At 41.7% G+C, this 27,247-nt stretch overlaps 2 protein-coding genes and 1 long non-coding RNA gene across 3 annotated transcripts in view; 1 reads left to right on the top strand and 2 right to left on the bottom strand.

Moving 5' to 3' along the window:
* Positions 1–27,247, bottom strand: part of LOC143270450 (serine/threonine-protein kinase PLK1-like) — a 77,234-nt gene that overhangs the window by 38,921 nt on the left and 11,066 nt on the right. The gene's annotated exons all lie outside the window — the stretch shown is intronic.
* On the top strand, positions 4,532–23,220 carry LOC143270551 (uncharacterized). The gene is made up of 4 exons (XR_013047747.1): positions 4,532–6,788; positions 10,705–10,788; positions 13,141–13,320; positions 21,924–23,220. It is a non-coding gene; the product is annotated as an uncharacterized LOC143270551 (long non-coding RNA).
* LOC143270544 (disks large homolog 5-like) lies at positions 16,550–26,584 on the bottom strand. Its single transcript, XM_076560892.1, has 6 exons — positions 26,420–26,584; positions 23,792–23,951; positions 22,302–22,485; positions 18,567–18,682; positions 17,537–17,631; positions 16,550–17,371 (listed from the first exon to the last, which is right to left on the bottom strand). The coding sequence occupies exons 1-6, from the start codon at positions 26,550–26,552 to the stop codon at positions 17,265–17,267; spliced, it is 795 nt and encodes a 264-aa protein (XP_076417007.1). The 5' UTR covers positions 26,553–26,584; the 3' UTR covers positions 16,550–17,264.

The raw sequence follows: 27,247 nt of genomic DNA, 5'->3' as shown, positions 1-27,247 counted from the left end.
TAATTAATAACAGTGATTGCTGAAACCTCAGTTTAGGAGGCTGGCAGTACTGTGAAAACATCATGGCTTGTTCACACTCTGGATCCAATGTTGGTGAATATACCCACTGCACTCTGTGGAACATGGCTCATGAGGTCAGAATACATGGTATCACATTGAGACCAGCACACACAATCATTGTAATACACATAACCTAACTCATGAGATCAGAGCATGTGGGGTATTCTGAATCCTGCCCCAGTAGACATCTCAATTCCTGCATTCTGGTTGATAAGGTCAGAAAGGATACTACTCCTAGATCATCCAGCAGGAGGAAGTTATCCCACCTACAAACCAGTACCCTGTGTCTCCACACCTGAGCTCAAGCAGAACACAGATGAACCTAGCACAGCCACACTAGGAACACCAAAGATCAATCCAAATACTCCCCAAATGAAAGCAAACAGAAACATTCAAGTCACAAACTAAATCCAGATGAGCAAGAAGTAACATGAAAATCCAGGTCAACATAACTCCTCCCAAAATGACCAGTTCCAAAGTAGTAGCCAACAATAAGAGAGACTTAACCAAATTCAAGGCTGGGTAACAAGGAAAACCCAATAGCAGATTCATGGATCTCCCTGGGAAGGGGAAATAAAGGAATATCACCTGGGGGCAGGTGAGGATGGGAGCATGACGGTTTGGGTTGGGAGGTACATGAAGGGGTACTCTACTGAGAGATGATTGGAAGCAGGGAGCATTTTAGGGTCAGGTAGAACATGATGCAAGGGAAAATCCCCAAAATCTACAAGGATGATGCCAACAAAGACTTCTAGTAATAGTGGACACACAGCTTGAACTGGCCATCTCTAGTGGTTAGTTGATGGCTACCTCAATTGTCATCAGGGAGCCCTCATTCAGTAACTGAGGGAAATACATGCAGAAATTCACAGCAAAAATTAGATTTCTTTTGGGTTGAGGGAATCCTGATGAAGAGATGGAGTAAGGATTATAGGAGTCAGAAGGGTTAGGAATACCACAAAAAAAACAGAAACAAGTAAACTGGGTCATTGGAACTCACAGAGTCTGAACCAACAACCAGGGAGCCTGCATAGGAATGACCTACGCCCTCTACATATATGTGACAGATGTGAAGCTTGGTCTACTTGTGTGACTCCTAACAATGGTAGTGGGACTGTCCCTTGGGCTTTGGCTGGTTCTTGGGAACCTATTTGTGAGTCCCTGCTGTGCACCACTCTGCTTCCTAACACATACTGCTCAGTATAATTCCAATTGGGCAAATCCTGACTTCCAGAATGGTAGAGAACACTGGGATAAGAGGTCTGTAGATGGACAAGAAAACATGGCTATTACTCTGGAAATATATTGGTGTCACTGGGCAGATACTGTTGTGGGGTGTGGGATGTGAGCACTTTTGAAGATCTGGCAGATCCAGTGTTGGGTGGTGATTAGGATAACCCACATGGCAGGGACCAGGTCAAGGAAAGACAGATGCTCCATTAGTGGAAGCAAACTGCCCATGAATAATGTACCTGATGGGCAAGGTTTATTATTATGCATGCCTTTCTTGACCTCACCCAGCAGTTTACTCCCAGCTTGCCCTTTGCTGGGACCCCAGGAAAGTTAAAGGACTCTGAGAGCAGTGGGCTACAGAGACCACCTGGTGAGACTTAAGGAGGACAGCTCCACAGTGATGCCAACCCCAGTAAAGCAAGGTGGAATGCCATGACCATTGACCTTCAGCTGTGTCTGGGCCACAGCATAGCTCCCTTCCCCCTTGGTTTCAAATCATACTGTGTAGACATTCAGTGTCATATGTTAATAACCAAGATCTCATATAGAAAAAAAATCCCCAAATGATGCTGATCCTCCATGGATTGTAAGAATGAAGTTAAAGACCAAGGCCAAAGGGCAAGTGGCATGGCACTAATGACTATGGGATCTGCTCATTACTGGCTTATTGACCATCAGAAAGAACCAGATGGCATCCATACCATGAGAGCTCTATGACAATAAAAGCTAGCAAAGTGGGAGATTGGATGAAGGTAAAAGGATCCATAGCAGCCCATGCCGGGAGCAGCTGACTGGGTAAGAGGTCATGGGGCTTCATTTCCTACACTAAAACACCTTCTACCTTATACCAGGCAAGTGTTCCCCAATCACTAAGGAGCAACTGGGGATCTGTCTTCACCCTATCCTTTCTGCAGCCATCACTGAGCCAGTCCTGGACACGTCTCTTGTAACCTGACTCACATGTAGACACAACTGAAGATTCTGACTCCACCTTGTATTGATGACTTCTCAGGGATCACAAGGTTCTGAGGGGAAGACAAAGGGAGAACACTACCCTTTTTCAGTTCCCATGAGACTGTTGATCCCTCCTTTCAAGTAACCACTCCCCTTCAAATCAAGATTGGGACTGAACTTCAGAATCTCAGAGCTCAATGACCACTGGCTTGAAAATCATCTGCAGCCCTGGTTTTCCCTGGTTCACACCTATCCAGTTCTTAAATTCTCAGAAGACTTTAGGTGATGGGGTAAACATTGCCTTTGCATTTAGATTTTACAGTCCTGGCAGGTAAACCAGGTGCCTAGGGTTACATATTCTCACTGCCCTGGTTGTCATCCCTTATGCCAAGATGTGAAAACAAAGTAACCCTGCCTTGGGCCTGATTGCCTGATACAGACACTCAATCTGCTAGGAAAATCATTGAACTTTCTGATAATTTTTTTGCAGCCTGAATTCAATCCAAATTAAATTGAATCAGACAGAATTGGAAAAGCCCAGGTTTAATGGCTAAAGTATTCCCAGATGAATCTCCCACCCCTCAGAGAGGAGACAGGGATGATAGATTGGACGAACCACATGTCTGTTTTCTGGGATACAGCTCTGGAGGAGGAGCTGTGTTTAGCAGGCTTCGAAGGGGTGGATTTGAGGAGGAACTGTGTTTGGTGAGCTTTGAAGGTGTAGGTTTGGGGAAAGAGATGGGGGAGGAGAGTTAAGATGGATCTTCTACCAGACTCCTTCCAAACATTCCAGATTCTTTGGGTATAGGGAAGCCAGGGTGCCAGGGGTTGAGGTGGAGGTCCCACCCAAATATTCCAGACTCTTTGGGTATAGGGGCACTGGTTCAAGTCTGACTACTTCCTTCAGGCATGGGGCGACATGAGGAAGAGGAGTTAGGGGTTATATGTAAACAAGGGTCATCACACAATATTAGAGAAATTCCTTGTATTAGTGTTACCACCTTCCTCAGAAATGTAGTTAAGTACCAGAAAACTGCTAAAATTTCAGTGAGAGATGGATTTCCAAAATTGTTAATTTATATTTAATATTTTATTTATTTTCTCATTTATTTTTGAGTCATGGTTTTATTGTGTAGTCCTGGCTAGCCAGGAACATGTTATGTAAGTCACACTGTACTCAAACTCATAGAGATTCTCCTGTCTCTGTTTCCTGAGTGCTAGGATTAAAGTAAAGGCATGTACCACCAACCCTGGATGGAACTCATTTACAAAAATATCAATTTTTAATAAAAAATTCAATTTAACAACTATCTAGCCATTTGTTGATTGTTTTCTTTAAAAACCAAATCCTCAGCACACAATCAACAGGAACTAGATCTAAGAGTTGGGAGCAGAGGCATGGGTTAATATGTCAGATTTTCTTCTAAATCCACCTACCTATGTGGAAATTTGATTCAGTGTGTTGAGTTAGACCACCACAGAGCCAATATCTGATGAAAGTACATGGGTTTGTTAATAACAAAACAAACCCGGACTTTGTCTGTGGCCAATACTTAACACACCGGGTGGAGGAGGATGGCCCTGAGCACTCACTCCAAGGAGTTTTCTATAAGAAAGATTTATGTGCACTGAGTTACATAACTCGGGATTGGATGAGGGGGCTAGGGGTGAGGGAGTTCTTTGAAGTTACTGGCTGAACTATAAGCATGAGGTTACTAATGGCTAACAGGATGCAGGTTATCTACAGAGACATAAATTTTACTCCCTATGTCCTGTTTTTGCGGAGCCCAGCGTATATACATTCAGATTTATTGCTTCAGTCCTATTTTCCCATAAGTTCAATCTCTGGTCAGCTCCAAAACTGCTGGTCAGCAAATACCTTTAGAGGAGGGGGCGAGAGAGCGTCTCTCAAGAGGACTCCTGGTTTTTCCTTTCAGTATTAGTTTCTATTGTAATTCCAACAGCGAAAAAATACAAAGCCATAGCAAATAGGCAATCCAGAAGAGAAATCACAAAACCTGGTGTTCCAATGAGCAACATCTTGAATTTGGAATGTAGTATTATGAAGTCAGAAATAGATTAGGTAGTAAATTCTGTTGAGGAACAATTCTTTCAGTGTCTGATAACTTAAATTTGATAATATATATATATAGCATTCAATTGATAATAGTACCTCATTCAATATTACATTAAATTTTAAATAGAAATAAAACAACACTAATCTCTTTAATGTATGCATCTCATTTAATTAACAAATTAAAAAAATACCATTTATATTGAATTTAATAATTTTATATTTTTTAAAGCTGAAAGGCACTCATACTAACACCAGTCTCAAATTCATGATCCTCCTGCCTCAGCTTCCCAAATTGGTAGCTTTGGAAATATGCACCACCATACCAAATAAAATGTATTTCTCAAACTGGATGGTCAGATCTATGTACTTACATGTATAAGGTATATGTAATTGGAGTTTATATAGCTGCTGCCAGGTTGCCCTTTCTAGAAGCAACTGCAGAGCTTAAAATGAAACATAGGTCTATTTTCCAGTTTCCTGTCTCAAACCTTGCACTTGTGTCTTTCATAGGGTCCTATTGATATTGAGTGGAAGTTTGCATGAACAAAGCTCTAGATAGATACTTTGATGAAGGTAGAACTTGCTGCCTCCTTTCAAAATTATCCCAGCCCCAAATCATTTCTCTATCTTGGTAACTGATTCAACAACACATTTGTTGGGATATTGCCGGGCTCCAGCTGCATGGCCGCACATGAACAGTTCAGGAGCTACACAAGAGGTCTGGGGTCTTGTGTCTTAAGTCATCACTGTGTGCTGGTGATTATGTATGCATCACGAAATCTAGCATGCATGGTGTAGCTCTGTAAGCTCATCTGCACCCTTAAAGAACCGGACACAGACCTCACCTCCTCTAGGTCTGTTCTGTTCTCTCTTTCCACCCCCCCACCATCTTTCTCTCTCTCTCTCTCTCCTTCCCCGGGCCTGGTTCTCTTGTCCCCCTCCCCCACCCCTCTTCTTCCTAATAAAGCTCTGATACTGATACTGGGGTTTGTCATGGCCATGACTTTTCCTCACAGTAACCAGTGCTGGTAACCAGCGCAGATTATCATTATTACAAACTTCAGGACCAAAAGTGACCCTGATGGAAGACAGAGGAGGCACAACTTGAGAAGCCTCACAGTAAGACTAAAATAAAATCTATTTTCCTGAACACAAACTGTTTTCCTCCTTTCTCTTCTGCATGACAGTTCTTATCTTAAAAATGATAAAATCACTCAAACATATGCTTTTACATTTCTCAGCCATGAGCCTCTAAGTCATGTTACATGCCGAATGTTTACCAAACTACGTGGGCAGGTGAATGATAAGGGTGCAGTCCCGCTGATGCAAGCTCCTTGTCCATGCTGAGTCACAGGAACGCCAAGCTGATGACCTGATACAAAATCAACATTGTTAGGTTCTGCTTCCTCACTGGGATAAACACAGCCAGTTCTGAGGAACAGAAGTCAACTCTAATCTAGCTGTCTGTGGAATTGATTCAACTAGGGTCCCTGTCCCATACAAGCAGCTGTGTGATTTTGAGAAAGAGACTATCTGGTTGTCATTTTAATTTTCTCCTTATTACAATAAAGCAGTGATATCTGGTGGCCTCCCAGAGGGACAAATGGGTTTTCTGCTAAGGTAAGAGGATGTGAGGCTAGGTCAGTAAGATGAGGCAAGATGAGACAGAACAAGACTATGGGATGGCAGGTGTGCAGCTCTGGCCACAAGGCCTCCCTCTGTAACTTATGAGCTGACCACAGAGTCCTGAGTGTCCCACTTGTCCTGTGCTGAGCTGTAAGTCTCATATGTGCAGACCCCAGTTTTGAGAGGCTCCACACTATGTGTCCCTTTGAGACACTGTAGACCTTTCCCACCAAAGCCACATCCCACCAGAAAATGCCAGCCTCCAAATAGTGCCACATGCAACACATCCAATCATAAATGACATGGGACACTTAGTCCCGCCCCTGAAGCACACTGGCCCAATGAGCATCCGGGCAGAGACTCTAAACTTCCCCATTCCACCTTGGTCTTCCTGCCTGGGACATTGAGCATGCTCAGACTTGAGAACATTAAGCAAATGCTGAGGAGCTGCTGAGCCGTTGTGGAAGGGGTCTGTGGAGTTCATCTGGTGAGGACAGTCCCAGGCCAGGGTGGCCAGGCTCAGGGTCTCCTCAGAGTCTGGACTTCCTCACAGCCCGTGTTCTGGGGAGGCTGAGGTGAAGACAAACCTGCCTTCTTGACAACAGTGTCCTCTTAGACCAGGTCAAGTGAGGCCGTCTTCTCTGAATCTGGAGACTCCTCACAGCCCAGTCCTCATGAGGCTGAGATTCACTCAGTGAAGATCCAGGATGGCAGGATGCAGTTCTGAAAAAAAATTATAGGCTTTCATTCAGATTAATATGGGCTTAACATTTTCCATATTTCTTTACTTCATCTTAGTACCTGTGGGATCTGCAATATCCCCTTTCTAATTCTTTATGTGAGTAACTTTAATAATCTTTAATTTTTCTTTGCTAGTGTGCCTAGAGATTTATCAGTGTTGTATAGATATACGTCTTTTTCTTACCTCTTGTCTTGAATATTTTCAATTGATTGAATTTTAAAAATTGACTATTGGCTTCTTAATCACTTTGTTTTTAGTATTTATGTAAAATTTATGTCATAGATTACAAAGCTACTGAAGTCACGTGTTAATTATTTCATATCTATAATCTAAGCCCTTGGGAATCAGGATTCCATGAGTTTGAGAACAGTGTGGGTTACACACGTAGCACTGGATACACTGCTACAAAGTCACATCTTATTGTAGAACATATGAACAATATCCAAATGTATTCACTTTCATATAAAGTCATTTAATATATTTTAGTTTTTTCTAATCGTGGTTTAGCTTTTTCCATAAATTTGGTTATATTTTATTTCCACTTCAATACTTTTACTTTCACTATGACTTTCTCTTTTAATTTATTGGTTATTTTAAGAATGAAATACTTAGTTTTAATTTATTGGGGATTATCAAGATACTATTCTGTTATTAGCTTGTGCTTTAATTTCCCTGTAGTCAGATTGCACACATCACTTCATATCAGGTCTTTTATGTTTATTTAAACCTGTTTAGTAGCTTGTAACGTGGAGTATGTTGAAAAGTGACTTGTGTGTTCTGGAAATGTTGTCTTAAGCTGTCATTTGAGGAGGTGTTCTGTAAATGTCTGTCAGGTGAAATTGATTGACAGCAGTGTTCATGTTCTCCTTCTCCTTAATGACTTTCTCTGCTTTTCATCTTTTCTCTTTTTACAGTAAAAGAACTTAATTTGGTTATAATTTAAATTTTTCTTATTACCAATTCTTGTCATATGGATATATCAGGAGTTAAATGGAATTTTCTATTCCAAATACAACATCTTGAAGTCTTGTTATATAGGAACTTCTGTCTCTATGTCAAAATTGCACTGAATTATTCAATATGTTCATGTTTTTTAAAAGTTTAAAACCTCATTCATTTGACAACTTCTTATTGTTTAGTTCATATAAACAAATGGTAGAAAGTGAAAGTCATTTTTTTATGTATGCATTGTATTTTTTATTAATTCTTTGGGAATTTCATACCATATACTCTAATCCCACTCCTCTCCCAGACCCTCAATATCTGTCCCGACCTCTTGTAGATTCCCGCCACAAAGGAAAACAAAATAGGAATAAAAAATAAGATAAAAATAAACAATAATAACAAAAGAGAAGAAGAAAACAGTAAAGCACTTTACTCCCCCAGCCCCATCTTTCCCAACACTCCATTACCTCTCCATCATTAGTAGCATTGGGAGCTGCTGTGTATCATGCAGGATTAGTATTGATGGTGTACTGAAGCCAGGGGCCTTGAACCTCACCAATACCCGCTACACAATGAACATTTGCAAGTGAAGCTGTTGGATTTCCCCTCCTTTTGTTCTGTCGACTCCCATCTCCAACTTTAATTGTGGATTTGTCAGTTTCCATCCACTTTCTCATCCAGGTTGGAGGATTTGTAGTTAAATACTTTTCAGGTGGAGTGTTCTGTCTGCCTGGAAAATTGATCCCTTTTCACCACACACATGTATATTATAATATTCATGTTATTTAGAATAGATACTTTCCCTAGCAAAACTTACTGTTCAGCAGTTTACTTTGGTAGCAGCATGGATACTAGGGCATTTTAAAGAATTCTGCCTATTCCTGCCTCATTACTCTGACACTCTGCCCATGCATTTGTTTTCTACTCATCATAGAGTGAAAGCCTGTGTGGTTGTTTATCTTCTCTGGTGATTTCTCCCATCTAGTACTTTATGTTTCATGCAGTTACATGGTTAGTTTGAGACTTCTCTCTTGATTGTTTTAAGTTCACTGTTCTGTCCAAAATGTCTCTTGTGTCTGGTTTTGGGTTCAGTATATCAGTCTATTTATCCCCTCATCAAGCTTGTTATTTAAACATCTTTTAAAAAATTAATAGCTACTTTTCAGGCACTGAAGGCCTGAGAGCTAATAAACTCAGAACTCCTTCCTTGCTAAAAATGCCAGAAAGCTACCAGACCTCTGGAGCTCATCCATTGTGTGTTATATCAGCTGAGCCAAATAATAGTTTATATTTTACTGATTATTTGTGCCAAAATTTCTGTTTTTTGTTATGGTGGAATTCAAGACTTTTGTAAACCTCTCTTAGTTAAATACACATGGTGAATGACAATATGGTGATGGAACACTGTGCCTTTTAGTGACTAAAACTAATGAAATGCTAAGAAATCCCTTATAAAGTTTAAATTTTATGCAGATTTATTTGCATCAACTCTGTACAACTCAGGTGTCTTGCATGATCCAATTACTTTATATTTCTCTGGCTCTATCTTTTTACGGTTCTCGGTTCCAGAATGACCTTATAGTACTTATATTCTGTTTGGTCACAATCCTTTATTCTTACAACTGATATTATGACAATGAACTGACATCATGTACTGCATGGGTACAAGCCTCTCTGTCTCCCTGGCTCCATAAAATAAACCAAGAAATTATGAAACAATGATTTAAAAATTGCACATATGTGTTTAGACATGTAGGTATGTACACATGAGTGCAGTTTCCTCAGAGATGAGAAGAGGCTCCAGATTCCCCGGAACTAGAGATATTGGTGTTTGATTTTGGGTCACTGTGATAAGTGATGGGAACTGAACTCAAGTCCTTTGAAAGAGTACAGTGTGCGTTTTTCTGTTAGGCCAACTCTAGCCCCATCATTCAAAAACCTTAAGAAAAATTTGGAAGATAGTAAAAATGTAGTCATTATGTTTAGTTGTATAAAAATATATGAGCCCTTGTGCAAATAAGTAATTCTTTTTCTGTTTTGTTACTTCTAAAATCAATCTTATTATTCTGTACATTTTAATTATATAAAATTAGTCATTTGTTTCTGTACACCACCTTGTTTCCCAGTTATACTCCCTCCATTTAAAATATTTCCCCTCACACTTCCTCAAAATTTTTAACCCTTTTTCCTATTTTTCTAGATTTCACTTATGAGAGAAGATATGTGTTAATTGTTTTTGGAGAGTTGTCTGTTTCTAAACTTGATGATACATAGTTGGAACAATTTTACTGAGAATTATGCAACTTTTTTCTATAATTTTTATTTTGAATTATCTTTCATTAAATATGTGTATTGTGTGGTCTTTAGTCATTCATTTAATGGTGGTTATCTGAGCTCATTCCCTGAATTACCTATTGCAGGTAGTGCAGTGATAAAAATTACACACAAACTCACCTTACATATGTAGTGATTCAGTGTCGTTCATTTCAATCACTGTGCACACCCAGGAGTGGTACAGCAGGCATGTCTATGTTAAATTTTCATTCATAATCATCGTTATAGCATCCACAGTACCTGGAATGTTTTAGTTTACAATGAACATAGCGTATATGTTCTTGTTCCACCTCCTTTGCAGCATTTAAAAAATTACATTGGGTGAAAAATGTAATCACTTTAAAGACACTTAAAGCTGGAATTATGGGGCAATCTGAATATCATTTTACTAATGTGACAAATGGGTCTGGGGCCCAAGAAAATGACCACAGAGTCTATAGTATTTGAGTCAGGCTGTAAGTCCTGCTGACAATTTATTCTATTGAAATGGTTGCCATGCATTGTTCTGAGTGGTCAGAGCTGGACCTCATATTACTGCATGGCTGGTGACCTCAAAGTGGTCCATTTGGTAAGGAGAATGTACTTGTGAGCACCTAGTTTCACTTTGCACCCATATTTGTATTTCATACATTTGTTGGCATGTGAGATACTGTCTCAGATATGCTGATTTTGAAAAATTGTTTTCATCATGCAGAAAATGAAACTCTGCTCTCTATCTTCTACCATACACAAGCTCTGCACCAAATGTGTCATAGACCAGATACCCTGAAAATGCCAAAGGACACAGTAGAGAAAATAATTCCACTGCTAAGCACAGGTAAGGATTTTCTGAATCTTGTCCAATAGTAAATGAAACCAAAAATCAACAAATAGGATCTCATGAAATTAAGACTTTTTATTTCAGCATAAGAAAATATAATTTAAGTGGTAGCATACAGAACATGAGAAAGTTACTGGTGTAATAGTGGCATGAGCATTATTGCATAATTAACTTCCTTCTGATCTCGTGAGGCCTGCACTATAGGAAGGATTTAGTACCTGCTACTGTGTACCTGGTCAAAAGACACTGGCTTGACAGGTCATAGCCCTTTAGATGATGCTACTATTGTTACTTAGTGTAGTAGCAACTGCTTTGTAAATATTTTGTTTTACACATAGATCTCTTCAGCTCTCAGTCTTGGCCAGAGGTTCTCTTTCTGTGGTATGCAGCAGCAAATGCACAGCCTCATAACTTCAAAATGTTGAAATGACCATGAATGCTCATTCCTAAATGGGACCTGTAGATCAACCACTTCCCCTAGGATAGGAAACATCCTGGAAGTGTGTCCTGGATGTCCTGACTGAGCATGAGGGAATTGCTGTGACATGCTGTCCTTTGGACATGACATAATCATTGCTCACTCACAAGAGCTGTGATCCCCTGCAGCTTCACGTGACAGTATTCAGGACTGACTGTGAACAAACCTATCTGTCCCAAACCAGACAGCTGGAAGAGGCAGCCTGCTGGTGGAAGACAAAGCCTACTGAGCCTCTTGCTCAGTACAGAAAATAAAAAGGAAGCTAGAATTTGGCCTTTTGTATTACTTATCAGTTCCCATTTCTTTATCTGTCTGCCTCCCAGGGAAGACTGTGATTCCTATTCCCTCAAATGAATGTGTTTATTGAGGTTAATACAGGAGTATAGGTATGGTATTCCTTATAGGAATATGAATAACTCTAATGTGTGGCATCACAAAGGCTCACATTAGAATGGGTGACTCATGAGGACTAGGACTCTGAATGTGTCTGCATGACTTGTTTGCTCCTGAATGGGACAGAGGGTCTCATTTCTTCAGTTCTCCTTAGTTATCTCCCATTTAACCTTGGGAGTGGAAGGGCCTTGTTAATCCTGTTAGTTTCAACTTTCCCAGCCATGGTTTAATTGCTGGATATTATGAACCTCTTCTCTTTTTTCATAGAACTTTCTGAGACTTAAGGGAATAGTCCTGCCCAGGGAAGAGCACACCAGTTGGAAACTAAATATCAAATGGTCATTACTGAAAACATATATGCTAGCTATACAGAATGATTGGTTTTCATTTAGGAAATATAAATATATATATATATATATATATATTGTGTGTGTATATGTATATATATATATATCTTCATGCACATATATATATATATATATATATGTATAAGCATGTAGCAACAATTAATGAAAATAGAGGTCATTAATTAGAAATGGAGCAAGGAAGAGTATTGGGAGGGTTTGGAGAATGAAAGAGAGGAGAAAGTAATGTAATTATAATCTCAAAAATAATATAAAAGTATTTCATGTCATAAAAAGGAAAACTGTTACACAACACTTCACCTTTTCCTTAAAATGTTAGTTGTTTCTACAAGTTCCCATTCTCCCATGGAGCTCTGCAAAGGCACTAATGGCAAACACCAGTCCTGAATTCCCTGGTGAATCAACCATTTTATGTTTGACCTCTTCTGTAAGCACAGCCCAGTGCGCCATCATGCCCAGTGAATTGGACGCAAAGCACTGCTTCTCTCATATGTATTTTATCAGGAAAACCCCATCCTTCCTTCATCATCTTTCCAGTCTGTGTGAGACCTTTGCCTGTGATAACCAAACATCCCCAATGCTTCCTGTGAGCCAGTCCCTCAGGAAATAATTTCTCTCAGATTTCATTAGATTACATAGCCTGTATTTTAAGGAGGTGTAAGTAAGTGCATGGCCTACTTTCCCACTTCTATAGCATTCAGATTGAGTTCATCTTTTCTCAACTTCCCACCAATCGTCCTGTCCTACTACAGAAGCTCACTGCTGAGAAGAGGAAGGTCATTGGGGAAGGGACAGACTCAGTCCTTATGTATATGGTTCAAATACTGGTCTATCATTTCTGAGACTCAATTCATCATCAAGAGTCTCTCATTATGAAGCTTTTATTGTGACATCTGCAGTACCTGGGTTTGGGGAACAGAGCTGTTTGAAATTTTTCCCTCCAGCCTGTCCCTTCAACATCATTAAACACACCTTGAAGTGGAATTGACCAGAACGCAGAAAGCCATGAGGCTTTCCCTACCTCTTCTCATCATGGTAGTTGATGGAGGGTTGGCCCCAATAAAACCAGCTATGTAATCACAGAGCTTGAAATAATTTTTCTGTCTACAACAGCGGAATCTGGAAGAAGAGAAGATATACAGTTGCCCAGCAGAGATGCACCTTTGCTGTCTCAGTCTGGATGCCTGTGGCAGCAGTTGCAGTAGGAACAGCCCACCTGGAAGTCTTCCTGTCAGCATCATTGGAACCTGGGAACCCACAATTTCCTGCTCTTCACCAAGTTCTGGATTTCCAGTAAGCATTGTTAGACTTACTTGATGGGGGTGATTTACTGTAATGTGAAAGTGCAGTGGAAGAGGAAGGAGAAACTGAAAACTTACCTGTGCTTGGTGTCAAATGGGATCTGAGGTACTTAACATGTGACATAGATTGTAGATATCCATCTGAGAAAGATCCTGAAACATCTACACATTGTTAGTAACATCTTACACAACATCAGTGCTCTAGAAGCATGGAAGTTCCATGCACAGAGTGAAGCATGATCAAGCATGCCCCACCCCACTGTAATAGTGCTACTACCCCATCATAAATGATGAAGGCACCATCAGTGTTGTGCCACAATATACACATGCTTGTTTCCATACAACACACACAAATGTGTGCCCACATTCATACATTTAAAAACATGTATGTGTCTACACCTTTGCATGCACACATACACACACACACACACACACACACACACACACACACACACACATACACACACACACTCAAAATTATACTTTGAAAATATATGTATAATAAACTGGCATAACAAGAAATTAAAAAGAAACAAACAACCTTTGTGGCATTGGTATGAATGTGTGTGGTATGCATGTTGTATGCAGAACTATGAGTATAGTTATGTGCATATTTTTATAAGTATATATATGATATACCTAATATGTACAACCATATCTAACTGCATATACATGCATATATAAATATAAAGATAAACTGAAATCTTAACTCCCAGACACCAAGGAGGCAGCAGAACTTTCCGAGTGGCTGGCTTGATGTGTTTGCTCTTTCCTGCCTTCAACACTGAGTGCCTGTTATGTTTATTAACAGTATCATTCATTTGAAACAAAATTCTGTACACATTTTTCACAATGCACTTTAATATTAAAATATTCTCTAACTTTCAGAACCACAAGAAAACACTCTAAGGCAGAAAGCCATGAGTTGATCATGAAAAGTACCAGGGAAGGGCCAATGAGATGGCTAATTTAGTGGACGGAAAATGCTTACTCTTCCTAATTTGTTCATTGACCTCCATATGAACAGAATGACAAAATGGCATGGCATGTATTATATGTTCATTCTCTCTCTATCGTATGTATTTATTTCCTCATCTCTAAATAAGTAAATAGATAGATGTTATTATTTTAAATACCAATCAGAAAATATCTATACACTACTCATATGAAATACTTATTTTTTAAAAATAATGAAAAAAATCTCATGCAGCTCACAACTGTTTGTAACTCCAGGCCCAGAGGTTTCGACACCCTCACACAGGTATACATGAAGGCAAAACACCAATGCACATAAATTAACGAATCAACAATTAAATATTTGTAGGAGCTAGTGGTGTCAGGAGTCCCACAAGCATTCACAGAACTAAATAACCTAGGCTCATAGTGACTCAGAGACTGAACCACCAACCAGGGAGTATGCATGGGACTGAAGTATGTCCTCTGCATATATTTTACAGTTGTATAAATTGGTCTTCTTGTGAGACTCCTAACAGTGGTAGCAGGGCTTGTCTCTAGTGCCTGCTTTTGGGACCCATTCCTCCTACTGAATTGCTATGTCCTGCCTTAATGTAAGAAGTCATGCCTAGTCTCACCACAACTTGATATAACATGGCAGGCAGATATGCACAGGAGGTCTGCCCATTTCTGAAGAGAAAAAAGAGAAGGAGGAATGGATGGGGAGCAGGAAGAGTAGAGGTTGGGGGAAGGACTGAGAGGAGAGGATGGAGGGGAAATTTTGTTAAGGATGCAAAAAACAAAAATAAATAAATAAAACCAAATTTATTCCAAAAGAGGGAGAATATTGATGGTTATCATATTTAAATTTGAGATACTAAACAATGTCCCTCCAGGGAAATTGCCACTTATTCTAACTTTATAATGTATTTGCAGTTGTACAGGGATTGCTGGGGATGACTTTCTGTATGCTGTGAATGTGTTGTTCTGAGTGATTGATAAAAAAAAAAAAGCTGGTTGGACAGTAGCCAGGAAAGAAGTATAGTATTGGCAGGATAAGCAGAGAGGAGAATGCTGGGAGTGGAAGGCTGAGTCAGGAGAAGCCACTGCCACCATGAGAAGTAAGATGTAAAGTACCAGTAAGCCACAAGCCACATGGCAACTTAAAGATTAATAGATATGAGTTAATTTAAGATATAAGAACTAGATAGCAAGAAGCCTGCCGTGGCAATACAGTTTATAAGTAATGTAAGTCTCTGTGTGTTTACTTGGGTCTGAGCTGCTGAAGGAGCTGGGTGGACACAGGAAAACTCCAACTACACGGGATAATTAAATCATGTTAGACATAATTTTGAGCTGTTCTAATACATAATGTGTTCATGTTGTACTTGGAATAATTATATTTTTAGGCATATGTTTATGTTAACATATATAAATAAATATATAATAAAATATGTTTAGGCAATATTAAGACCTGGTTATTGTTTTACATTTGGAAATTAATCATGATATTAAAATATATAATTGTGTGTCAAGTTGACAAGGGTGCAATTGTGAGAGATATTTTTGTTTGTCAAATTTATTACATCTGAAATTCATTCAAACCCCAAAATGGAGGGGCATGCCTGTGAGGTATTTTTGCTTAATTTGAAGAGAGAAGACCCACGTATAATCCTCATCTTTGCATTAGAAAGACATTCCATTAATCTGGATATTGATAAGGAAAGAAACACCTATAACTCAGATGTTTTGAGCCCCAAAACCCCACTTGTAATCTTAGCCAGGCCTTGTGCTGGAAGCCCATATAACGAAATTGAAGAAGGGAGTTTTGCTCTTTACCTGCTTGCTCTCACCTTGCTAGCAAGTCCATGCCTTCACTGGCATTGGAGCCAACTTCTTTGTGACTCCAGACTATACTGCGAATGGGCTGAGACATCAGGCATAGTGGACTGAGCAACTACTGGATTCGAGGATTTGCCATTATAGCCAGCCAATGTTCAATTAGCTGGACCACAGCCTCTAAGTCATTCTAAAACATAGCCTTTTGTATATATAGAAATTCAGTTGCCCCAAAAAACCCTAACCAATGAACCAGACAGGTATAGAATTTTTAGAGTAGTTTGGGCCTGACAATAGCTCTGAGACCCATGGTCGGGAAATCCTTGTGCAGCTCAAGATTCCTGGAACTTACTGAGATACATCAAAGCCTGTGAATTCAGCGTTTACAGGAGTGTGAAACCTCACCTGCCTAAAGAAGAGTCTCAGAGTGAAGTTTGAAATTGCATTTTATTCATAAAAATACATTCATTTTACTCAATGGCGGCTTTCAAAACAGCAGTCCTTATACATAATGTAAAACCTTAGCAAACTATTAAAACAATGACAAGAATATAAGAAATAACAAAAATTTACAAAACCTTAAACCAAAATGAAGAAAACCAAAATCCAAAGCATAAATATCCCAACATATAAACAAAAAATTAAGCAAATTTCGGGATCACTTGGAATTTCGTTAGGGGAGAGCAAATGAGGTGAGGAACTAGCTTATTCTCTGCAGTGAATTATCTTCAGCAAAACTTGCACATGACATGGCTTCAAGTAAGCTTGCACAAATCAGCTTCAGCACTGCACTGGAGAGAATCTTATGCTTTTGGGTGTGGTCTGTCTGGATGGCAATGTGATGTTAACACAGTCTTCCTTGTCAGATTTCCCATCACATATGGAGTCAGCTTGTCAAAGCCCTTGATAGGAAGCTGACAGAAGAACTCTTGCTCACCGACATGTCCTCTTCGATGTTGTGTTGCCCCTCACTGGGGCCACGTGCTGATGGATGTCAGGGTTCTTAGTAATTTGTGTTGTGTCCTCTGAATCTCAGACTATTTGTGATACAATCTTTACTCTGGGAATAGTGAGCCAATGGATGTGGATCAGATTGTGGCTGTATCGCCTGATGGTAGGTTGATATTTGCCTCACTAGTGAGTTCAAAAAGGTGGCATTTTCTGAGGTGGCCGTGAACCTGGAGTGTAGAATATTATGCCTTCCAGGTGTCTCTGGCTTCTCCCAGCCTTCTCAGTTTTCTGAAGAGGTGCTGTTAGGGAAAATCAGCAAAGAAAATATTCAGAAACAGTTTTGCTGTGCCACTGTAAAGAACAATCAGGGCCTATTTATCCCCAGTAAACAAAAGTTAAGGAAGAAAACACACACCATGAACACCCTTGCTGCTGGGGAGGGGGCTCAATGGTGGCTTACTTGCCTGGAACATAGTGTTTCTGCCCCAGCAGCTCCATCTGCAGGAGGCTCTCTTCCTGGGCTGGGGTCTGTTCCAGATCCTCCTGGAGATTTTCAAACCTAGGGGAGGAAGGCAGCTGGGGCACAAGCCTGGTGGGGACCTGCCATGTCAGCTTTTGAGCCCCCACAAGCTCTACTCAGCTAGACAGTTGAGCATTATCTTTCACCTCAATTCATTCCTTGCTTCCCTAAGGGAAAAGGGTCAGAGAGCACCTGGGCAGGATTTTTTTCTCAGCTTTTAAAAACTGCTAGAAGTTGGACTGGTAAGTACATACTGTGCTGGATTAGAAAATAAAACAGCATATTTCTCCAACAGTCCAAAGACATCATTTTGGAGAAATATCAGTATGTTGAAGTTTGGTTCAGGAAAGACATCCCTGGCCTTGATTAGATACCAGGTGAATGCGAACCTCCTGGAAAAATCTATGCCTGCCCTCTAGTGGAGCCTACACAGCAATGCAAAGGAAGGCTCTGTTTATTCCTGCAGCTTAGAACCCTGCATGGGATTAACTTGTCAGCTCCTCCTCTGTTTATGACCAAGAGTAAATCTTCTCATGAGAAACTGATAAACATTGCAGAGAGCCTGCAGTCAGCAGGAGTGTGCTTTATGCAGATTTGCAAAAGGTGGACACTTATTTCTAAACATGATGTTCCTGATGAAAAAGATGCAGGGGACAGACTTTTCCTTCATGATCAATGGTCCTCCTTTCTAGGTTTCTGGCTGCTATGGGAATATTTTTTGGGAGATCTAATCTAAGAGATCAGATATTAGAGCATACAGGAGTTCTCAGAAGGGAAGAAGGGGACACAGTCCCCATAAGACCAAGGAGAGAGCATATTGCTTCCTGTTGACTGAGCCAGCAATGACACTCTGGGGGGTTCTTTCCCTGCCTGTGGCTGGCAGCTTTGCTAATTGACAAAACTCAAAGAGGACAGAGATCCAGGTACAGTGGACCCACTTGGATCCCCCTACTTCTGGAAGCCAGGGCTCCTACCTCATCTGGGACACAGTGAAGTGATGCTGCAGCTTTACTGCCAAGTCCCTTTGCCGGGTGAACAGCTCCTTCTGCTTCATCAGAGACTGAAGATTTTCCTCAAGTCTTTGATGTTCCTGTTCATTAGAAGATTGTGTTTTTAGGGAGATTTTCCTCACCATGTACATAAACATGCATTCTCTCTCTCTTTCTCTCTCTCTCTCTCTCTCTCTCTCTCTCTCTCTCTCTCTCTCTCTCGCACACACACATATATATGGATGCGCAATACAATACAAGCACACTACATTCCATCCACACTTAGTTTCCCAGATAACTCTTATGTAATAAGAGATCACCTGGGATACTATGGAGAACAAAGTTACCTTTCATTAACCTACACCCTCTCTACCCATATTCCTGCCTGGAGGCAGGAAACAGAGGATGCTCTGAGCACAGGGATGTGGAGAAGATTGTGTACTTTTATTCGGTATTGATAATTTTTCAGTTTATTTTTAGTTTATATGTGCAGATCTACAGCCTGCTTGTGTGTCTGTATAACATGTGCATGCCTGGTGAACCGGGAGAAGAACTCAGTGGGTAGATAAGTCAATGCAGTGCTTGCCTTGAAAACCGATACACAGAGAGGTGAACACCAGGGTTCCTTGATCTGTAATCTAAGCGCTCCTAGCAAGTTTCCCAGTCTGTGCATTGAAGGCTTAGTTCCCCAGCACAGGACCACTGGATGGTAGTGGACCAGCCCCTTGCTCTCACTCAGTCCTTCCCAGTGCCTCCAAGGAGGGCAGCTTCCTCCTAAAGAAGCACTCTATACCACAGGTTGCCTCCATTTAGGCCCAAAGGAATGAGCTCAGAAAACTAGAAAATCTCTTCAATCCGGAGTCGATATTAAACTTTCCTTCAAGTAAGTTGATTGTGTCAGGGATTTCTTTGAGTAACGGAAGGTTGACTAACTCATGGCAAAATGACTGTATATATTATTCCATACTTAAAAATATTCCATGGACCACATTGTATGTTTGCACTCATCAGTGATGGGTACCTGAAGAGTTTGTAGTTAGGCTATTCTGATGAGTGCTGCTGTATCCCTGTTGTCCCATATTCTCTGTGGACACCACTTTCCATTCTGGAAACAATGGTCCACCCGTCTGCAGTTCCACTTTCTGAATAATAGCACATAGCTTCTCACAGAGCTGCACCATGTTATACTACTAGCAATGTCTGAGAGTTCTCATTTCTCCCAACTCTCCATCAGGCTGAATTTAAATCAGTATGAAGCAGTTTGGAATAAAAGCAGTTTCTGAGTGCTTCAGATACAACATGGAGTGGGTACTTGAGAGTATGGTGAGCCTAAGCAGTGCCCTGAGACAGCCTCTCCTCAAACCTCAGCATAGCTGTGGGACTTCTGCTGGGCTGGGATGCAGCCACAAGCACCTTTGCAGTTCAGAATTTCTCTGAGAATAAAGTCCAGGCCAGCTCCAAGGGCCAGGTTAGCTGAACCAAGGTTAGGCAAAGGTGAATGGAAAATGGCAGCAGGTGATGAGGAGAAGAACAAAATAGGATGCAGGGAAGTCATCAGTCACCAGCCTACTTTCACTCAGAGCAGAGAGGGACACAAACCTTTCCGGCCTTTCCTGCCTCTCAGTAGCCTCTCTCTCACCTTCATGGACCCCATTACTTTGTTTTTCTCCAGAGGATTTCTTTGCAGATAAATAATTCTGCCTCTACATATACCTGAAAAACTTTTAGCTTGCATCATTTATGTGGCCTTTGGTTGTAGTTAGCTGTGTGGACCTGCAGAAAGATGGGCAACTCTATGTGTTCTTTGACAGAGGCAAAGTGGTACTAACCAGATTTGGCACAGTATTTTCTCATTGAAATCCATCTCCATCATTCTTAAAGATATTCCATTGTTCCGTTAGATAGTGAACATACACATAGATGCTAAAACACACATTTCCATTCCACAAAGATACACATAGAGACAACACACACACACACACACACACACACACACACACAAACACAAACACACACACACACCTTTCTTGAAAGCAGAAAGGCAAGGTAGAAGGCTAGAATGTTGCAGTCTCACTGATCCTACAGATAAGTAACAACCTCTGCACAACTGAGTTGGACCATACAAACCCAAGTGCTGGGGGAAGAGGGTGGGACATGAAGCCTCCCAATAGATTTAAGTTGAACCATCATATTCTCCTCACTAAACTTACCTTGACTCCTCCACAGAAGACATCAACAGCACCAGAGATTAGAAGTCACCCATTATCATTACCCAACAACTTTTGACCAGATCACAATGCACATTATATGAAAACAGCCCCGGCCAGTCAGTGGAGGGCTACTTAGATCATCTACAGCACTTTTCTAAAACGCAGTACTCTATACAATTATGAATTGGACTCTGTCTTAAGAGTGAGCTTCAAAATATCAGGTTTCATGTTGTGAAGCCAGTAGACAAAACAGACCTTTCCTGGAAAGTAACCTCTATGGTGTGAAAGAAAGAAGTCTTTTTTTTTTAAAGTAGCCCTATTGTTTGATTTTTGATATTTATTATAAGACGCATTAATTCGAAAGTAATAAAAATGTTTAAAAATGAAGAGAAACAAACAAATCACTTCTCTTTCTGACCAAATGAACCATTTAGCAATGAAATGAGAAAGAAAAAGACAGGATGCTCTACTGTGAGGAGACAGGAGATCCAAAGGTCTGTGGCTATCCAGCTTAGCCAGAACAGAAATTTTCCGGTTCAGTGAGAGACTCAGGCTGAAGGGAATAAGGGAGAAAGCAACAGAGGACACTCGATGTCATCATCAGACCTTCCAAAACACTCACAGATGTATGCGCCCTCAGACAGGCATACTCACACACAGACACAAATCCCTCAAATCATCAGTGATCAGAATGCAATGTGGAGGACATCACACTGGATGAGGATGACATTGCCAGTTGGTTTTAGACTCCTCACACTAGCTGTTATAAGTGAGTCACACAGTTCTGCATCATTTTGGACTAAAAATGCATGGAGAAACATGCTGTGTCTCTGCAGGCTATGTTGATGCAGTTGGCTCAAAACTGTCATCCTGACCCCCACATTTCATAAGCACTTGCCACATCCCTGGTCATCCAGTGAGCTTCAGAATGTTAAATCCAGGATGGGAGAACAGGCCAATGCCACACACAGCAAACAGTATTGAGAGGCTGTTAATTTAGTTTTTTTTTTCACTGTGAACCAAGAGCTTGGCCAGAAAAAGAGAACACCATGGCAGTCTGGGAACAAGAGGGTAAAATGTCATATGATACCAAACAAGATGTCTATGAGAACCGGTCATTTGACTTTTTCAGGGGCGTTCCTCCTTCCATGCTGTGTCTGCTCTGATCTCACATGACCCCTGCAAAGCAAATGAGACCCAGACCCTTGACCTGACTCACTCAGATCTCTGTGGCTCCCATCATAGCCCGGCTCCTCCCATACTGACATACAGGTGAGTGACATGTGACTTATTCGTCTCCCTCAATAGACTGCAGTTTCCAGCAGAGCAGTTGGGTTTGCTTGCTCTAAGAGGCTAACTCCCAGAAAGACTTGTGAATGATCACAGAAGTGAACTAACTATTGGATAGGATGGGTCATTTGGATAAGTGAGCACATGGTTACATGAGTGTGTATATATGTGTGTGTATGGTCAGACAGGTGGCCAGGTGGGCCCTGTTGCTTCAACCTACCTGCAGCTGCCTTGTCCAGAGGTGATAGATCTTCTCATGGGCCTCTTCACAGAGCCTCTTTGCCTGCTCACAGGACTCTTGTAATAACATCTGCTCCCCCTGTAGCTTTTTCTTGTCCTCTAGCAACATTCTCACTTTTTCTTTCAGCTGAGTCTGTTCACTCAGGTGCTGACTGTAGAGGGTGCTGAAATATCACCAAAAATGATGAGCTCAATCTACATCTGCCACTCCTGCCTCCTAATACCATGATTCCTGCAAGGTCCAATGTCCCCATCCCCAACAGCCCTGTGCTGGAACCCACATTAGCCATGGCAGCATCACTCAGGTGCACGCCAAAGCCAGAGAATAGCCAAATTCCAGAAAGATTTACATTACTTCTGAAGACCCTGACAGGAAAAGGGATCCATGTACCTCTGGAGGCTGGATCTGCTACCTCCCACACACACACCCTGGTGCTTAACTGTTCACAGTATTGGGAAAACATGAGCAGGTAGAGGGAAACCATGCTCTGAGGGAGACAGAAGACCCATCAGGAATACTTTTCATCCATGTGTCTCATAGAAAGCAGCTCTGTAAGCTCCTGCCAGAGCCACAGAAACCATGGTGCAAACCATGTTTTCTGTCTAGAAGTTCTGGAAGCTGACAGGAAAATGTTGGGAGGGGCTCTCAGAATATCACCATTAGGAGAACTCAGTCTAGGAGGCACAAGTCCAAGAGCGATAAGGCAGGCTGCTTGCTAAGAGGTAAACTGACTAGAACCACAGCCCTCACTTTGGTTCAAAGGTGGAGAAGGAAGAAAATGCTGTGGGATATCTCTCTGTATGCCGTGAATATATATTGCCCCCATGGGTTAATAAATAAGCTGCTTTGGCCTATGGCAAGGCAGAAAGGAGCCAGGCAGGAAAATACAGGAGAGACAGAGAAGAAAGGCAGAGGTTTGGGCCCCTTAGAGGGCAATTAACATGCACACAAATCCACACAGAGTTAGGCTGTCAGAGAAATGCAGGTGTGTGGCATTGTCTCCCAGTACAAGGAACAAGACCAGAGAGGAGCAAGGATGGACTCCAGAACTTCCAGACACAAAGATGTACCAAGTAGGACCACCAGGCCCTTCAAGTTGCTCCCAGAGCAACAAGGAAAAATAAATACCTTGTCAAATACAGAGACTCAGGTTAAACTCAGAGCACCCAGTATCTCCTACAAGCCAACACCTGTCAAGGCCTCTTGAAATGCATGCTGTCATCTTACACTCTACTGCCTGTCTCTGTGAATTGTGATTCAGGCCACAGGCTCTGGTTTTCATAAGGAGGAATCAGAACAGCCTGTGTCCCATCTCACTCCTACAGGCTTCAGTTCTGCCTCTCAGATGCATTCAGGAAAATTTTTTTGTGCAGATCACGCTGGAAGTTCAGCTTCCAGTGACCCAAGGACTGCTGGAATTGACACAGTAGGGTCAAAACATTCTCCAGAGAACAGGGCATGATGAATACCTGTTGTTCAACTCATTGTTGTAATGGGCCAGGAATTCACACCGTTCATTCCTGTCATTGGTCATCATCTGTAGCTGAAGTTTCAGTTTTTCCACCTGGTTCAGCTGCTCCTCCTGCTCAGTGAGGAAGAAGGGTGTGGATGATGCCTTCCTAGCAGTCCCTGTAGGTACATAAACACAAGTGAATTTGTACAGATGAATGGCATAAGCTAAGAAGATCATGTGGAGTCACAAGAGGAGCCCGGAGGAATAGAAAATGCATGGAACCCAGTGAAGCCCTCAAAGATCAGAGCAGCTCTCCTTAAGCTCTCCTCATAAGCCATGTGTCTGTCTCCAATCCCTATGGCTAGATATATGCCTCAGCCCCTACTGCTGCCCCACTGGCCCTGAAAGACATAAGCAAGGCCAGCCATGTTGGTTTGGAATTGTCAGCTCATACCTGATGTGTGGTGGTATTGTGTTCCCCAAAATATTGTGTACCCTAATAAACTTATCTGGGTCCAGAGAACGGAACAGCCACTAGATACAGTGGCTAGAAAGAGGTGGAATTCACTCCTTTAATCCTAGCATTCCAGAGGCAGAAATCCCTCTGGATCTCTGTGAGTTCAAGGCCACATTGGAAACAGCCAGACATGGTGACTCACACCTTTAACCTAGGGAGTGATGGCAGGAAGCAGAAAGGTATATAAGGCAGGAGGACCAGAAACTAGAAGCTTTTGGCTGGTTAAGCCTTCAGGCTTTTGAGCAGCAGTTTAGCTGAGAGCCATTGGGATGAGGACACAGAAGCTTCAAGTCTGAGGAAACAGGATCAGCTGAGGAACTATTGAGGTGAGGAAGCTGTGGCTTGTTCTGCTTCTCTGATCTTCCAGCATTCACCCCAATACCTGGCTCAGGTTTGATTTTGTTAATAAGAATTGTTAAGATTCATGCTACACTGATGTGATGCAAGGAAGTCCAGGAGTCCCTACTGCTTTTTACCTCCCAGCCCTGATAACCTGTGTCCACGACTAATACGAACTGAATGTCTCAGACCTGGGTACGTGGATGGAAAGTTTCCCTCCTTGGTATTTACATCAGATATAAAGAGCAACAACATCCCATTCTGATACCACATTAGTGGTTCTGTGCCTTCTGTTGCATTCTTTGCCTCCTGTTGCATTCTATGCCACTCACAATGAACTGAAGGAGGTCGTAGCACAGCAGCTGCAGCCTTGACCATCCCTGGACCTCTGCCAACTAACCATCAGGAATCCTCCACCTTGGATCTGCTCTTTATGAACCCGGATAAGCAGCACAGGCCCATTGCTTCATGATCACAGCTACTGAACCCCATTACTAGAAGGTCCAGTTCTAGCCTCACCTCCTCCTTAGGAAACTAGGGCTCTCTCTGCCAATCAGTGTGATCAGTCTTGTCAACATGTCAGTTGGTGAACAATATAAGCACTTAGTGAATGCCTCAAGGGAAGTTGGCATTGCCACAACACTGGTGGTTTCACAGAAGATGTCACAGGCTCTCCAAGATACAATAGAATTTCCAGAGAATGGACTGTTAGGGCCACTGCCAATGGTCATCACCTATCTGATAACAAGCTCTTCCCAAATTCACCAATAGCCAAGCTGCCCTTTCCAGGAGCCTTTCCTGAGTCACAGGAGAAGGCCTTCAGTACCTCCTCCTTCCAATCCCAAGATCCCTTTGATTCATTAGAATCAAGTTCATTCTAATTCAATAGTTCATCATGTGTGGAGAGCAAGAATCATTTTCCAAACACCACCCTGGAATGGCTCTTCTCATCCTGATGATTGCCAGCTAATAAGATGAGAAATTAATAATGGGAAGAAATTAGCTCAGGACATTGGGGAAGGAAAAATCAGTTCCATGAGGTGAACAAGCACATCAGAGAAGATCCACGGGGCTGTTACATTTATTGGGGTGGTGGAGGATTATGTGGGTCCTGTCAAAACAATGATAAGTCACACAGGTAGTGATGAAACTTTTGCCAAAAGCCATTGTGATGTTAGCAAAGGTGTTATCAACTACTGATGGGTATGACTGAAAATACCTAAGGACTGGGCATCCCCAGGTGAGCTGTCAGACACCAAGAACAAATAATTACAGGAAGAGTCATGTCCTAAACCTGCACTCAAGGTAGAGGAAAGAGGACTGGCTAGTGAGAGGGCAGGAACTCAGAAACCTTAGGGTCACTGACATGCAGCAATACTTGGTGGCTCCTGCCCTGCTAGAGGTTGTTATTTAAAATGTGAGACTCTCAATCTCTGGCCAGAGGACTTTACTCTCCCTGCTATTAGTGACGCACACCAAAAGAAATCCAGTGTGGGTGAAGTGCAGGGCTGGAACTGAAACCTCTTTAGTCCCTCTGTGCTTCCTTCCCACTCAGAGTAAAAGCAGAGTGCCCTCAACAGAGCAGCTTCAGCCTTGACCATCCCTGGCTCTCTGCCAAACTAACCATGGGAAAACCTCATCTCTGGGTCTGCTCTTGAAGAACTCAGAGGACCAGGATAGGCCCATAATTGCTTCTCAGAAACTCTCCCCTCCTGAGCCCCACTCCTGGAAGGAGCAGCTCAAGCCTTCCTTCTTCAGGAAGCTCCCCATCCATTTTCCAGGACTCACTGTGCTTTCCCCAGAACCATTTGTTTCTTGATGTCTGACATGGAGACTGAAGGCCGTCTTCCTTCTGCCTCCCTCTGATCTCCCTGTGCTCTCCATCCTCTCTCCCAAGAATCCTGTTCAGTCTAGTCAGCATGTCTGTAGGTGAAACACGAGACACTGCACCAATGCCCCAATGACAGTTGGTGTTGCCACAACACTGGTGACATCACATGGAATGCCAGGGATCTCCAGGGGACAGTAGAATGTCCATGCACTGACACATGGTATATCTGCTACCCTTTGCTTTGCATTTAATATCCATTTAAGAGTAATTACATACCATATTTGTCTTTCTGGGTCTGTGTTACCTCCCTCAGTATCTAGTGCCATCCATTTGCCTACAAATTTTATGATATCACTACTTTTTTTTTTTTACCACTGAGTAATATTCCATTGTGTAAAGGTACCACATTTATATTTTTATATCCTTCACTTGAGGGCCATCAAGGTTGTTTCCTGGTTCTGGCTATTACGAATAATGCTGCTATAAGCATGGTTGAGCAAGTGACCTGTGGCATGATTGAGCATCCTTTGGGTATATGCGCAAGAGTGGTATAGCTGTGTCTTAATATAGGTAGATTCCTAACTTTCTGAGGTACTGCTCTACTGATGTCCTGAGTGGCTGTACAAGTTTGCACTCCACCAACAGTGGAGGAGTGTTCCCCTTGCTCCACATCCTCTCCAACATAAGCTGTCATTAATGGATTTGATCTTAGTCATGCTGACAGGTGTAAGATGGTATCAGTGTCATTTTGATTTTCATTTGCCTGATGGCTAATGATTTTGAGG

Source organism: Peromyscus maniculatus, chromosome 23 (assembly GCF_049852395.1).
Source record: "Peromyscus maniculatus bairdii isolate BWxNUB_F1_BW_parent chromosome 23, HU_Pman_BW_mat_3.1, whole genome shotgun sequence".
NCBI lineage: Eukaryota > Metazoa > Chordata > Mammalia > Rodentia > Cricetidae > Peromyscus > Peromyscus maniculatus.
The sequence above is the reverse complement of the archived record's forward strand: the minus strand, read 5'-3'. Positions and strand labels throughout refer to the sequence as shown.

Coding starts and splice junctions, on each gene's coding strand:
- LOC143270544 (XM_076560892.1), bottom strand. CDS start 26,552: ATGCTGACTAGACTGAACAGGATTCTTGGGAGAGAGGATGGAGAGCAC. Junction 18,683..22,301: donor TCTGGACAAGGCAGCTGCAG/GTAGGTTGAAGC, acceptor TCTAATGAACAG/GAACATCAAAGACTTGAGGA. Junction 17,372..17,536: donor GCAGAAACACTATGTTCCAG/GCAAGTAAGCCA, acceptor TTTCCCTAACAG/CACCTCTTCAGAAAACTGAG.